This window comes from Trachypithecus francoisi, unplaced genomic scaffold (genome assembly GCF_009764315.1).
Source record: "Trachypithecus francoisi isolate TF-2019V2 unplaced genomic scaffold, Tfra_2.0 Lachesis_group17, whole genome shotgun sequence".
NCBI lineage: Eukaryota > Metazoa > Chordata > Mammalia > Primates > Cercopithecidae > Trachypithecus > Trachypithecus francoisi.
In genome coordinates, this window is record NW_022681462.1 from 79,273,531 (window position 1) to 79,288,679 (window position 15,149).

General features: G+C 52.9%; 1 protein-coding gene across 1 annotated transcript in view; it reads right to left on the reverse strand.

Annotated features, from left to right (window-relative positions):
- Positions 1-12,635, reverse strand: part of TOGARAM2 (TOG array regulator of axonemal microtubules 2) — a 54,616-nt gene extending 41,981 nt beyond the window's left edge. Inside the window, exons 1-5 of the mRNA XM_033176161.1 lie at positions 12,325-12,635; positions 11,997-12,107; positions 10,017-10,304; positions 6,712-6,923; positions 5,777-5,967 (exon numbers count right to left, since the gene is read on the reverse strand). Coding sequence (XP_033032052.1) covers positions 5,777-5,967; positions 6,712-6,923; positions 10,017-10,304; positions 11,997-12,107; positions 12,325-12,391 — 869 coding nt within the window. The 5' untranslated portion in view covers positions 12,392-12,635. The remainder of the gene's footprint in view (positions 1-5,776; positions 5,968-6,711; positions 6,924-10,016; positions 10,305-11,996; positions 12,108-12,324) is intronic.
- Between the last annotated feature and the right edge of the window lie 2,514 nt (positions 12,636-15,149).

The following is a 15,149-nucleotide window of genomic DNA, read 5'->3' on the forward strand; positions in this document are numbered from 1 at the left end:
CCTGCCTTCCTGCACGTGGCAGCCCCACCCCACCCTCTGTGAACCTCACAGAAAATCCACCACCGCTCGGGCTCCTCCTCAGGCCCCAGTGAGGTGGGCGGGGCAGGGGCAGCAAAGCCCTATTTCCAGCAAGAGCCCCTCCCTGCTCCAGCCCAAACGTCTAAGTGTGTGCAAGAGTGGCCTCAGCACTGTCACCAGCACCTGCCTCTTCTCCTATCCCCTGTCTCCGGGAAGGGTGCTGGTATCTGTCCAGCCAGGAACCCAGGCATGGTCTCAGCTCCCCCATCTTCAGCCCACATCCAGCCGGTGGCTTAGCCCTACCATTCATCCCGCCCCACCCCCACCTCTGCGTCCTCACCCCACACAGTCCCTGCCTCTGCCCTGTTCAGGCACCCTTGGCCTTCTCCCTGGATTCCAGCAGCAGCCCCACCTCCATCTACACGGTCCATGCCACTCTGAGGTTGCCAACGTGGCCTTTCTAAGTCACAGCAGATGCCACGTTCATACCCGAAAGCCTTTGGTGGCACCTCCTCACAGGAGGATAAAGCTCCCACCTCTCAGTTGGCACACAGGCCCTTCACCCCCACCCTGCAGGCTGTCACTCAAGGACGCAGGGGCTCACTTCTCCGTCCGTCTCTCCCTCTTCCACCTCCATCTCCATCTCACAAGTGTGTGCTCACCCTTTCCTCAGAAGTCTGCCTGGCGTGATTCAGATCTCTTTCTCCTGGGTCACCAACATGACAGGCAGCCTTCGCCTACACACCCAGCTCTCTGAACTTCACCTTGATGACTTCCTGAGAGGTATCTCTCATGAACTCCTGGAGCGCACAGATTATGGCCTATTTGGCTTTGAGTTCATGGCACCTGGCACATAGTAGGTGCTTAACAGCTTTTAGGTGAGTAAATGGACAGACAGATGAGCGAAATGGTGATAGAGACTCCATCCCCTCCATTGACTAAAGAGCCCCACATTTTCAACAAAGAGAAATCCGTGTCACAACCAGACAGGAAAGGACAGATATTTATTATGGAACTAATCCATGCCAGGTACCAACCCTGGCCCCACGGAAGCCACAGAGGTTTTTGACATATGGCCCCTGCCTTGTGGTGCTCCAAGTTAAAGAACAGAATTTGAGGTTTAAATAAAGTAGGCTGGGCCAGGTGAGGTGGCTCACACCTGTAATCCCGGCACTTTGGGAGGCCGAGGTGGGCAAATGACCTGAGGTCAGGAGTTCGAGACCAGCCTGGCCAACATGGTGAAACCCCATCTCTACTAAAAATACAAAAATTACCCGGGCCTGGTGGTGCATGCCTGTAATCCCAGGCATTCAGGAGGCTGAGGCAGAAGAATCACTAGAACCAGGGAGGCAGAGGTTACAATGAGCAGAGATCAAGCCACTGCACTCCAGCCTGGGTAACAGAACGAGACTCCATCTCAAAAAAAAGAAAAAAATTTTTTAAATTGGCCGGGTGTGGTGGCTCATGCCTGTAATCCCAGCACTTTGGAAGTCCAAGGTGAGCAGATCACCTAAGGTCAGGAGTTCAAGACCAGCCTGACCAATATGATGAAACTGCATCTCTACTAAAATTACAAAATTCAGCCAGGCATGGTGGCATGCTCCTGTAGTCCCAGCTACTCAGGAGGTTGAGACAGAAGAATTGCTTGAACCCAGGAGGCAGAGGTTGCAGTGAGCCGAGACTCCAGTCTGGGCGACAGAGTGAGACTCCATCTCAAAAAATAATAATAATAAATAAAATAAAATAAACAAAATAAATTTAATCGATATTTGCTTATTTTGTTTAATGGAAGGGAGGGGCTGAGGCAGTCCCTGGGCTGGATGCCTGCGGACAATGCAGAGAAGGCCACTTCCCCTCCTTGCCGCCCTTTAAAGGGAGAGTAGGTAGACGTGTAACAGTGGAGACGAATGAATGGGTGGGGAAAGGGGTGAGAGGCTGTTGGGGTTGCAGAGATGGATGAGGGGAAGCACCATACCCCCTCGTAAATGGACGGATGGATGAGTGAAATGGTAATAGATCCTCAGGGTCTGGAGGGGTAGGAAGGCCCCGCAGAGCAGCACTGGGGGGCAGCGGGGAGGAACTGTGGGATCGTGGGCTGGATGGACCGTGAATGTCAGGCCAGGGAGACTCAGCATGATGCGCTTGGGTCCTTGACACAAAGGACCCTGCATTCGTTCAATCAGGAATGTCAATACAGGCAAGGTGCATGGAAGAGGTGTGCAAGGCGGCGGGGGAAGCAGGAAAATGAAAGATGGGGATGGAGAGCACAGGGCTGCAAGGAGACAGGTTAGGCACCATTAGGGGAGATCAAGAAGGAAGCGAAAGTGCGATCCAAGAGGGAAAGGCAAGGGCAAGACAGGGGTGGAGCTTTCATGGCTGTTAAGAAAGACTTGAGGGGCTATGGAAATGTGTCGGGAGCAGGAGGCACTAGGAGCAAGGGTCGCAGATGATGCTGAGACTTGAAGGCCAAGGAGAAGGTCTGCACCTTGACAGCAATGAGGAGGTCTTGGGAGCGGGTGGTTTGGGGAAACACGAGGTAGTCCTTGTTGCCATGATGGCGGTACAGCCTCCCTGTCTCTCCCTCTGGTGCTGGATCACGTCAGCCAGGAGAAACTGGAGATGCTCAACAGAAAGATGGAAACAGGTAGCCTGAACTGTGGATGGTTCCAGGGCTAGAGCAGGAGATGTGAACTCACCCACATCCCACCATCTGGAAGACTTGGGCACACATATAAGGGCCCCAGGAGAAAACAGGAGATGGGGAAGGAAAGGCCACAGATCTGGGGCCAGCGAGTCATGAGAGGCACAGACAAGGCTGCTCCGAAGGGAGGAAGAGGTCAGTGTCTGAATAAGAAAGGGGAGGACGTGTCCAATGGTGAGAAGGCAGAGGTCAGTGGAGCAAGCCACTGCCTGAGGAGGCTGATGGTGAAAACTGAATAGAGAACACGAATCCAGGAGCAGGTCCATGGACGGGTCCCCATATCCCACAGGGTCGAAGAAAGACATGAACATGTGTGTGCACAGAGGGAAGGCACCAGGGAGACAGAGGGAATGAGGAAGTGTGAGAAAAATGGAAGACTCCGTCATCAGGCACCAAGAAACAGTAGGGACGCAGTCACAGCAGGAACTGGATTGTGACTGCACTAAAGGAGCCAGGCCCATAGGCCCTGAGCACACGCACACACACTCCACGCACATGCACTCACACATACACATACACATGCACACACGTACTCACACACACATGCACTCACACACACGCACTCACACGCATGCACACACATGCACTCACACACACGCACTCACACACACGCACACACATGCACTCACACGCACAAACATGCACTCACAATCACACAGACTCACCCCACACATGTACTCACACATACGCACTCACACACACACGCACACACATGCACTCACACACATGCACTCACCCACGCACGCACACACATGCACTCACATACACATGCACACACACGCACATGCACACGCACACATGCACTCACAACATACATATGCACACACATGCACTCACACATGCATGCACACACATGCACTCACACACGCACTCACACATGCATGCACACACATGCACTCACACATACACATGCACACACATGCACTCACACATACACGCACACACGCACTCACACACATGCACTCACACATATACATGCACACACATGCACTCACAAGACATGCATCACCCATGCACTCACACACATGCACACGCACATGCACACTCACACACGTGCACTCACACACATGCACACACATGCACTCACATACACACATGTGCACATACATATACATGCACACGCACTCACAAGACACATGCATCATCCACACACACGCACGCACACACATGCACTCACATGCACACACACGCACTCACACATGTGCTCACACACATGCAGACACATGCACTCACATGCACTCTCACACATGCACTCACAGATACATGCACTCACACACATGCACTCACGCACACACATGCACTCGCACACGTGCACACATGCACTCACGCACTCACACACTCACACACATGCACACGCATGCATTCACAATACATACACTCCACACATGCACTCATGCACACACATGCACTCACATGCACTCACACAAGCATGCTCTCACACACATACACATGCACACACATTCCACACACATGCACACACATACACGCCACACACTTCAAACACATGTAGTCACACACACATGCACACATGCAGTCACATACACGCATGCTGTCACACAATACACACATGCACTCACGCATGTGCATGCTCTCACACATACACATGCACACACACGCACTCCACATACATGCACACACACACATGCGTTCTCACACACACATGCACACACTCCACACATGCACTCACACACACGGTCTCACACGAACACATACCCCCACACACACATGCACACACATACATATGCACACACACTCCACACACATGCACTCACAACACACTGTCACACACACACGCACACACCCCACACATGCACACACACACGCACTCACACATGCACACATGCACTCACATGCACATACACATACACGCACTCACACATGCACACATACACACTCCACACAGATGCACTCACACACATACACATACATGCACACACATACTCCACACATGCACTCAGACACATACTCTTGCACTCATGCACAAACACACTCAGACACGTACACTCACACACATGCATGCACTCACACACACGTACTCAGACACACACACTCTTGCACTCACATACATGCATGCACTCACATACATGCACACTTACACACTCATACACATACACACACATACATGCAGGCACTCATACAGGCATACACACACAAAGACACACTCTCACACACGTGCTCTGACATCATTCTGGACTGACCACGGGGATGTTGCTGGACATCTAGAGCACTGTCTTAACAAGCCATAACCCGATTTGTACCAACACAAAGATCCTCTTCCCCACTTGTTTGTGGGATATGAAGACCCCTTTTCAGTCCAAAAGTTTGTGGACTGTCCCCCATACACACGATACTGGTTGTATTTTTAGTATCCATCAATTAAGAAAATATTTAATTACAAAGAGCTGCCATTAACTATATCATGCTTTAAAATAATTCGTGTTTTATTCATGGCTGGGCGCGGTGGCTCACACCTGTAATCCCAGCACTTTGGGAGGCCGAGGAGGGCAGATCACCTGAGGTCAGGTGTTTCGAGACCAGCCTGGCCAACATGCTGAAACCTGTCTCTACTAAAAATACAAAAATTAGCTGGGCATGGTGGCGGGTGCCTGTAATCCCAGCTACTCAGGAGGCTGAGGCAGGAGAATCGCTTGAACCCGGGAGGTGGAGGTTGCAGTGAGCTGAGATCACGCCACTGCACTCCAGCCTGGGCGACAGAGTGAGACTCTGTCTCAGAATTACATATATATGATAAAATAATTAGTGTTTTATTCACTTCTCCAGCAACCTTATCCACTAAGGCACTGGGAGAAAACAGGCTGGAGACATTGTCCGTGATGCCATTGACCCAGCCTGCCAGAGCCGAGAGGCAGAGAAGCCCCGGCAACCATGCGGTGACCTCCCTAGGTCTATGGCTCATGGGTGGAGCACCCGGCCCTTTCCCTGCCTGGTGCCCCAAGAACTCGACCCCATGGAGGGTTGGCCATGAGGAGCCCCAGTGGATCTCAGGGGGACAGAGGGAGAGAAGTCAGCAAGGAAGGCTTGACTTAGAGTTCTTACCGCATGTGTGGGACCCTCAGGCCTGTGAGGACTCCCTGGCCTGGAGGTAATGGGCTGGGAAGGGAGCCAGGCACACAGAAGGGAGTCACTGCAACCGGCCTGGCCTTTGGGATGGGTGGGATCACGATGCCCCCCAGGGACTTCTGCATCTTCTCATCACTGCAGTGCAGGTATTGCCTGGAGATCTGTGCCTGGGAGCAGAGGCGGGACAGGGGTCTGGCCTATGGGAACAGCCCACGGTGAACCTCACCTCCCAGGCACCTCACACAGTGTGAAACCTGCTGTCTGTTTTTAGCCACATCACCCTAGGACCCCCAGGAGTCTGACTGCTTCCTTACCACTCCTGGTGAGGAGACTGGCAAGCCGTTTTGTGACTATTATTATTTGTTTTTCTGTTCTCATTTCAGAAAAATCCTAGAACATCAGAACTGGAAGGACCTTCAAACATATCTGGTATAAACCTCTTTTTTCATAGATGTGCAAACTGGGGCCCAAAGAGGGGTGTGACTTGCCCAAGGTCACACAGCCAGTGAGGGGCAGAGCAGAAACCAAGGCCCAAACGTGAGTCCTAGCCCAGCATTCTTTGCCACACTCTTGCTTAAAATGGAGAGGGCCAGAAAGCAGGAGGAATTCTGGAACATGTAGACTAGAGAAGGCCTAGGGGACCACCAGTTTTAGGATAAAGGTCATGCAGCCTCTGGTACAGCCACCCAGAGGCCCCAGGCCAGCGATGGAGGTTTGGGATGCTGTGAGAGGTGGTGAAATCAGAGCCTTGAGCCTCTCCCAGTGCTGTCCCTATCCTCACTGCAGACCTCGAGACACCTCCAGGGATGCTCAGGGCATGGGGTCAGGGGTTGGTGGAGGCTAGAAAGAAAGGCAGGAGGAAGGGGGACAAGAAGCTGAGGACCAGACTCCCAGCAGTCGAACTGCCTTACCTCCTGAGCACCGGGTCTCAACTCGTGAGGACCCGGAATGCTCCCCAGCAGGTCCAGGCCCTTCTCTTTGACTCCACTGGCCTCAGGGGTGGTGGGGATGCTCTGGATGGGAGGCATCGGCCTGGGCACCCTCAACAGCCTCTGAGAGGTGGCTCGGGGGATGGTGCTCCACAGGGGAACTCCTTGGGGGCCTCCCCCTGGATTCAGAGAGGCTGTACAGGGATGGGGATGGGAAATCAGTTAGTCCCAGACGACCAGGGAGTGGAGGGGGGATTCAGACCCCAGCAAGAGGGCCTTCTGCCCTGGGAAGGACTGGGATGGCGAGGAGAGAGGCCAGACCTGCCCCCAGCCCCACCACTGATAGACTGAGCAAACAGCCGCTTCTGAGCATCTGTGCCATTCCAGAAAGTGCCAATCCAAGTTACCTGTTTAGGATTCAGAGGCAGCGTGGGAAGGAAGGGAAATAAAAGCAGTGCCAGATCAGGAGGAAACATGGCAGGTCCTGGCCGCGGGTAGAAGCTATGTGGCCTCAGGCAAGCCACTGTCTCTCTGAACCCCATTATGCTTCTGTGAAATGGGGTGATTCAATGACACCACTTATATAAGATGCCAGGCAAGTACGTGGCACATGACAGGGGCTGATAAATTACTTCTGCTCCCGTTTCCTTTTCGGCTAGTGATGTGGAGGCGTAGCTGTTTTGACACAGCTAACATAGTCTAAGACAGGCCGTCATACTTCCAGCTCCTTTCTGAATGTTTCAGGTGCTCAAAAGACATTCCAGCGCCCTGTGCCCCACCCCACCTCACCCAGCAGCCGTGCCTCAGGCAAAGGCACAGGGCAAGAAACACTGGGGTGGGCCAAGAGCTCAGGGTTATCTTTGCAAATATTGGTGATGAGGAATAAAAAAAAAAAAAAAAAGACTAGCATTTTAACTTTTGTTCTGGCCTCATCAAAACCACTGCATCAAAACAGCCAAGTCAGGCCAGGCGCAATGGCTCACATCTGTAATCCCAGCGCTTTGGGAGGCTGAGGCAGGAGGATCACTTGAGGTCCGAAGTTCGAGACCAGCCTGGCCAACATGGTGAAACCCCATCACTACTAAAAATACAAAAATTAGCCAGTGTGGTGGCACACGCCTGTAGTCCCAGCTACTTGGGAGGCTGAGGCAGGAGAATCGCTTGAACCTGGGAGGTGGAGGTTGCAGTGAGCCGAGATGGCACTACTGCACTCCAGACTGGGCAACAGAGCAAGACTCTGTCTCAGAAAAAAAACAAAAAACAAAGATTAGCTGGTCCTAGTGGTGGTTGTCTGTAATCCTAGCAACTCGGGAGACTGAGGCTGGAGAATCGCTTGAACCTGGAGGTTGCAGTGAGCCAAAATCGCACCACTGTACTCCAGCCTGGGCGACAGAGCAAAACTCTGTCCCAGATAAACAAAAACAAAAAATAAACCAGCCGAGTCAAAATATCTTCTGTTCCTGCACACTTGCTCCCCTCCTGGCTTCTGGTGCTGGTTCTGTTCTGTCTTGGAGCACTGTTGTGTTGTGGTTAGCGTGTGGGGTGATGAAAAGATGGAGAAGAAGGACTGTGGTCAAGTGGAGACCATGTCACTTGTCGGGCCACCTTGGGCCCCAGCTGGGTGAGGGTACAGAGGAGTCAACTCGGCCTCAATGCAGGGGCCAGAGCAGCCCCAACCCTGCTCGGGGGCCAGAGATCCCCGGCCCTCCATGCTTGCTGAGGGACCTGATAAGTCTACAGGTCACTGCCCATCAGAACATTAGGTAGAACAGCTCCATTCTTTTTTTTCCCTGCACTGGAACTTTATAAAAAATAAACGAAATGACTAGAAAAAGGCTTCAAACCCCTAAAGGAGAGAGTTGTTGGTGTGGCAGCTCTAGAAGGTGCACCTTCTGCAAGTTCTAAGGAAGCTTCTCGGGCACTCCAACCCCACCTGCTGCCTCCATGATATCCAGCCAGGACCATTCCTCCCAGGGGCTCCCTGGCATCCTCCTGGGCTCCCTAGGAGCTGAACATACCCCACAACTCCAGGGAGAGGCTGGGCAGGGGGAGTAGTCTGCACAGGGGAGGGGAAGAACAGCCAACAACCACCCCAGGCTTGACGGCAGCAACCACCTGCCTCTTGAGAGCACTTCCCCCTTCTTCCTAAGACTTCTTATTCCTCTTGTTACCCAAGAGTTCATTCAGCTAAAAAGAACCCATATGATTCACCCAGAAGAGGACAGAAAGAAGGAAAATAGTAACAACGTATTAAATTCTTCCCATCTGCCAGGTGTTGAGAATTCTGTGTACAAGTTTTCACTAAACCCCTACAGTAACACAGAAGTATTATTGATAGTGTCCCCATTCCACAGAGGAGGAAATTGAGGCCTGAAAAGTTACCAACTTGCCCAAGGCCCCAGAGCCAGTGAGTATAGGGACTAGGATTTGAACTTTGCTTGTCCACCACCCAGATGAGAGAGAGTATAAAGCGCCTGCTGTTGAATCCCTCGTTCATCTGCTCAACAAACGTTTCTTGAGAGCCTCCGAGGTGCCAAGCGACTGTGCCTCACACCGAGATCTCGGTCACTGCCCTCTTGGAGCTGACAACCACATGCAAGAGTCAGGTTTTCAACAGTCACTAAAGTAAAGATATAAATGCAAATCATGAAAAGAACTGAAGGAAACAAATGATAGGGCATTATTGGAGAGCATCCTAAGGGGCAAATTCACATTGGGGAGTCAAGGAGGCCTCTCTGAGGAGGGCTTTGAAGCCAACAAGAGAGGCTGGATGGGGATTTTCGGAGTGGGAAATGGAGGAGGGGTGGGGCAGGAGCAGCGGCTCTAAACCTCAGGCAGGAAATAGCCTACAAGCCCCAGGCCCTGGACAGCAGAGACCAAAGGCAGAGCGTGACACAGTTGGTATGAGGCCAGGGCCAGAGGGTCTTGTGCATAAGGGAACATTTGGGATCTTAGTCTAAGCACATCGAAAACCCACTGGCTGGTTTTGAGCATAGTGGTGGAAATGGGAAGAACATTTGTTTAAAAGGATCCTTCTGGAGCAAGACTAGAAGGCGCAAGGGTGGGAATGAAGAGGCCAGTCGGGAAGCACTGCAGAGCCCAGGAGGGAGGCTCAGCTCCAAGGAGGTCACTGAGGTCACAGAGAGGGTACCTGGCGTGTGCCCACCGATCACCCCCACGGAATCCCAGCATGCCACCTGGAAGCCTGCTGACCCTCACAGCCCTGGTGGCCTGGGGGCCTGACCTGGAAGTGGGTGGGTGAGGGGTGGGCAAGGGCCAGTGCTCACCTTGGGAAGACGCTGCCAAGCCCTCTGAGAGCCTCCTTTTCTTGAGCTTGTCCTTAATCTGGGTGGTGTCCCTGGCCACGCTATTGGCCTCTGACTCCAGAGAAGGGAGGAGCACCAGAGGCTGGGCCCCCAAAGACAAGGCCCCGAGGTTCCTGGGGCGACCATTCCTCTCCTGCCAGCCCTTGGAAGGGGTGTCCAGCTTGAGGCCACCCAGCTCTCCATGTCCACTCAGGAGCTGTGATGGCTCCTCATTGCACAGTAGGGTGCTTGGCTCAGGCTGGAGGGAACCTGAGGGGGACAGAGGTGTGAATGGCTTGGCACGCAGTACCCAGGGTGGCACCAGGCACCAGCAAGCCCCTTGACATTGCTTCCTTTGAACAGGCAGCCACTTGCCTGGTGAGACCCAGTCATCTAATGTTTCAGTCACTCCTGGGGGCGAGTCATTCATTCGACAGTGTCTCTGAAGCACCTAGACTTCACAAGACCCACACCACGAGGTGCTCAGAACAAAAGGGGGAATCCACATGCAGTCTTATCGCAGCACAGACAAGAGGCCATGAATCATAGGGAAGGTCATCTGCCCAGGGACCACCATCCACCAATCTCCAGGGTCCACCACCCACCAATCTCCAAGGACCACCATCCACCAATCTCCAGGATCCACCACCCACCAATCTCCAGGGTCCACCATCCACCAATCTCCAGGGTCCACCATCCACCAATCTCCAGGGTCCACCACCCACCAATCTCCAGAGACCACCACCCACCCATCTCCAGGGACCACCACCCACCCATCTCCAAGGACCACCACCCACCCATCTCCAGGGACCACCACCCACCCATCTCCAAGGACCACCACTCACCCATCTCCAGGGACCACCACCCACCCATCTCCAGGGACCACCACCCACCCATCTCCAAGGACCACCACCCACCCATCTCCAGGGTCCACCACCCACCAATCTCCAGGGTCCACCATCCACCAATCTCCAGGATCCACCACCCACCCATCTCCAGGGTCCACCACCCACCAATCTCCAGGGTCCACCATCCACCAATCTCCAGGGTCCACCACCCACTCATCTCCAGAGACCACCACCCACCAATCTCCAGGGACCACCATCTACCAATCTCCAGGATCCACCATCCACTAATCTCCAGGATCCACCATCCACCAATCTCCAGGGTCCGCCATCCACCAATCTCCAGGGTCTACCACCCACCCATCTCCAGGGACCACCATCCACCCATCTCCAGAGACCACCACCCACCAATCTCCAGGGACCACCATCCACCCATCTCCAGGGACCACCATCCACCAGTCTCCAGGGTCCACCATCCACCAATCTCCAGAGTCCAACAAAGTCATCAGATCCCTGAGCACTGACCTATGCTGAGCACAGGCTGCAAGCAGGAGCTCAGGAGTCTCAGAGCAAATCACCCCCACCCCCGGCAGACACACCAGACGGGAGAGAAACAAAACGCTCAGCACATTTAGAGGAGGAAAGAGGCTCTAGAAGACCTTCAGGAAGTGGTGCTTTTCACCTGGGCCCTGGGGGAGCCCTGGTGCAGAAAGGGGCAGGGAAAGCATTCAGACAGGCGGGCTCTGGAAAGCTCAGCCACACCCCAGCCCCGTCAGAGACCCAGCCCCCAGATGCTGGACAAGTGGCAGAGACGCTGAGTGGACATCTTGAGAGGGGCCCCCTCCCCATTGCCACCCTGGGTGCTGAGTACACTCCCAGGTCCAGGCGCATGCAAAGCCCTGCTCCCTATTCCTGCTGGTCCCCCTCTGCACACCTCCAACCTCTGAGGCACAGGGTTGAAAAGAACCTGCCTTTGAAAGAATCAAAGGGCATTTTCAGCAGGAGCCACAGGAAAATGACACCTGCTGGTAGCTTGAGAACACAACCAGCATCTACCACACTCCCCGCTCCAGGATGAGGCCAGGGGCCCTGACCAGGCGGGGTCTTCCCATCTCACCTTCTCCATGAGGCAGACTGGAATTGATGCTTCCAGGCGGGAATACCCGGGGCCCAGCACTGGTCTGAGGGATGCTCCCGCAGTACTCGGCCACAGGGGCCAGGACCTTGGCTGGAGACAGAAGCACAGGAGAGCAGCACCTGAGAGTCCTCCAAGGCCAAGACTGGGAGCAAACCAAGAACACCCGGCCATAACCCTGAGCACTCCACCCCCTAGTGTCCCTGCCCAAAAACCCAAGGCATGTGGTGGCCCCACCCACAACACCAGAGCCTGGCAGGGTCGGGCAGGGTGCCTGTGATCTCCACCAAATCCCTCCAACCCCACTTACCCCAGCCTCTCGGCCTGGCTGCCTCCTCCTTCCTCGTACCCTGGCTTTGCTCCAAACCCCACTCCATCTTTTCATCTCCTTCATGGGCACCACTCTTCCATCACCCAACATCACTGACCCCTGGAGTGCCCATATCCAACCTCTGTCCACCAGCTGCTCTCCCCAGGCCACTTCCTCACTGCCACACCCTGCAGATAATCCCCTACCCTATGGCTTCCACCCTGACCAATCCCACCCGTTGCAGAGCAGAGCGTCAGATGACTTTGCCAACTCCCTTTTGGAAGTCGCCAGGTACCTCATCAGCATGTCCTACACTGATCTTCCCTCTTCTCTCCTAACCTCCCTCGGCTCAGCAAAAGGCACCCTCTATCCCCGACACAAGGATTTGTGAACGCTCCCTGTGCAGGGAGACAGTAGCAGGCAAGGCTGACTCAGTCCTCAGTGAGATTTGAAGTCTGGCGGGGAAGACAATGATTAACAAGCAACGACAGTGTGGGGCCTGGGAGCCCAGCCAGAGATGGGGACAGAAAAAGCTTCCCAGAGGGCAGGACCACTGAGCTGAGACCATACAGGGAGCAGGAGTCAGGAAAGAGGAGGGGAAGCTCAGCTAAGGCATGCGCTCCTTTAAGAAGCCTTCCATTTTTTGCCTGTTTTTAAAGAAGATTCTTTTTTTTGTTACTGAGTTGTTTGAGTTTCTTATATATGCTGGTTATTAATCCTTTGTTGGATGGATAGTTTGCAAATATTTTCTCCCATTCTTCACTCTATTGACTGTTTCCTTGGAGGTACAGAAGCTTTTTAGCTTGATGGAATTCCATTTGTCTATTTTGTTTTTGTTGCCTGTGCTTTTGAGATCACTGCTGGGTAAATATCCAACAGAAAGTAAATCAGTACATTGAAGAGCTATCTGCACTCTCATGTTTATTGCAGCATTATTCACAATAGCCAAGATATGGAATCAACCTAAGTGTCCATCAAAAGATGAATGGATAAAGAAAATGTGGCACATACACACAATGGGATACTATCAGACCATAAAAAAGAATAAAATCTTGTCACTTGCAGCAACATGGATGGAACTGGAGGTCATTATCTTTTTTTTTTTTTTTTTTTTTTAAATGGAGTCTCAGTGGTGCAATCTTGGTTCACTGCAGCTTCCGCCTTCTGGGTTCAATGATTCTCCTGCCTCAGCTCCCCCGAGTAGCTGGGATTACAGGCGCCTGCCACCACACCCGGCTAATTTTTTGTATTTTCGTAAAGACAGGGTTTCACCATGTTGACCAGGCTGGTCTCAAACTCCTGAGCTCATGCAATCTGCCCACCTCTGCCTGCCAAAGTGCTAGGATTACAGATGTGAGCCACCATGCCCAGCCTGGAGGTCATTATCTTAAGTGAAGTAAGCCAGGCACAGAGAGACAAACTCGACTTGTTTTCATTCATATATGGGAGCTAAAAAAGTCAGTCTCACAGAGGCAGAGAAGACAATGGTGGTTACCAGAGGCTGGGAAGAGAAGGGGGTGGAATGAAGAGAAGTTGGTTAATGGGTACAAAAATACAGTTAGAAGGAATAAGAGCTATTGTTTGATAGTACAGTAGGGTGACTATAGCTCGTAATAATGTATAATTCAAAACAGCTAGAATTGGAATGTTCCCAACATCAAGAAATGGCCAATGGTTGAGGTGATGGAAATCCCAGTTACCCTAATTTGATCATTGCGCCTTGAATGCCTGTATCCAAATACCACACGTACACCCAGAAAATCTGTACAACTATTATGTGTCAGTATTTTTAAAAGAGAAAGAGAAACCCCCTCTCCTGTGTTCCCACAGCCCCAGGCACACCCCCGTGACTCTCTCTTCCCCACAGCTCTCTCTGCTCCTGCCCTGCAGCTTCCCTAGGAACAGGCACTGTGTCTTACTCATCTCTGTAGTACTGTACCTGCCGCTCAGCAAGCACTTCACAAACGTGGGTCCCACACCCTCCCGGCTCAGTCCTTCCCAAGAACACCTCAGGACCATCCATGGGGCCCTAACCTACCACCTGGAGAAGCCACCACACAGGTGGAAACCCAGCTCATCTACCCCCAGGCTGAAAGACTCCTAGTCTGGGACTCAGGAGCCTGGGTTCCCACTTTTTGCCACCTGTGTGACCTTGAGGAAATACGCTAACTTCTCCGAGTCTCAGTTCTCACATCAGTAAAGCAAAGGAGTTGACAGCACTAAAGGTTCATACAACATCTTTATCCTATTTCTAGATTTATAGATTTTTCTTTCTAAGATCTCAGCACCTCCCACTTCCCCACTGGAATCTACGTTCGGGTGGGATCTGATTTAGCACTAAAGTAAGCAGGTGTTTTCTGATTCCTGTGTCGAAGCCACCGGGAGCTCTGCCGTGTACATCATGTACTGTCTCCTGAACCGCTGCTCTGGCCATCCTGCTGCTCTGCCTTCCTTCCAAATGGCCATCTGGCCCCTGCTCCAGCCCCTGCAGGATGAAGCAGCTCTGCACCTTGCTAGCACCCATTTCATCTGGGGCAGGACCAATCCCCTCACTTTCCAGGGGAAACTGAGGCTCACCCAGCCGGCTCCCAAAAGCAGAGCCAGGCCTCAAGGCCCATCTCCTGATGCTAACTGGCCACACACTGCTCCCACTACTCCATCCAGTTGGCAAAGGAAATAGAGCCATTCACTCTCCCTGAGGCCCCGGCCCACATCCCCTGCCCATCCACATACCCTTGACCACAGAACAGAATTAGCCCCTCAAGGAACCAGCCACCCTGCTGCAGAGAGTGGAGGCAAAGCTCAGGCCAAGGCTCTAGAACACT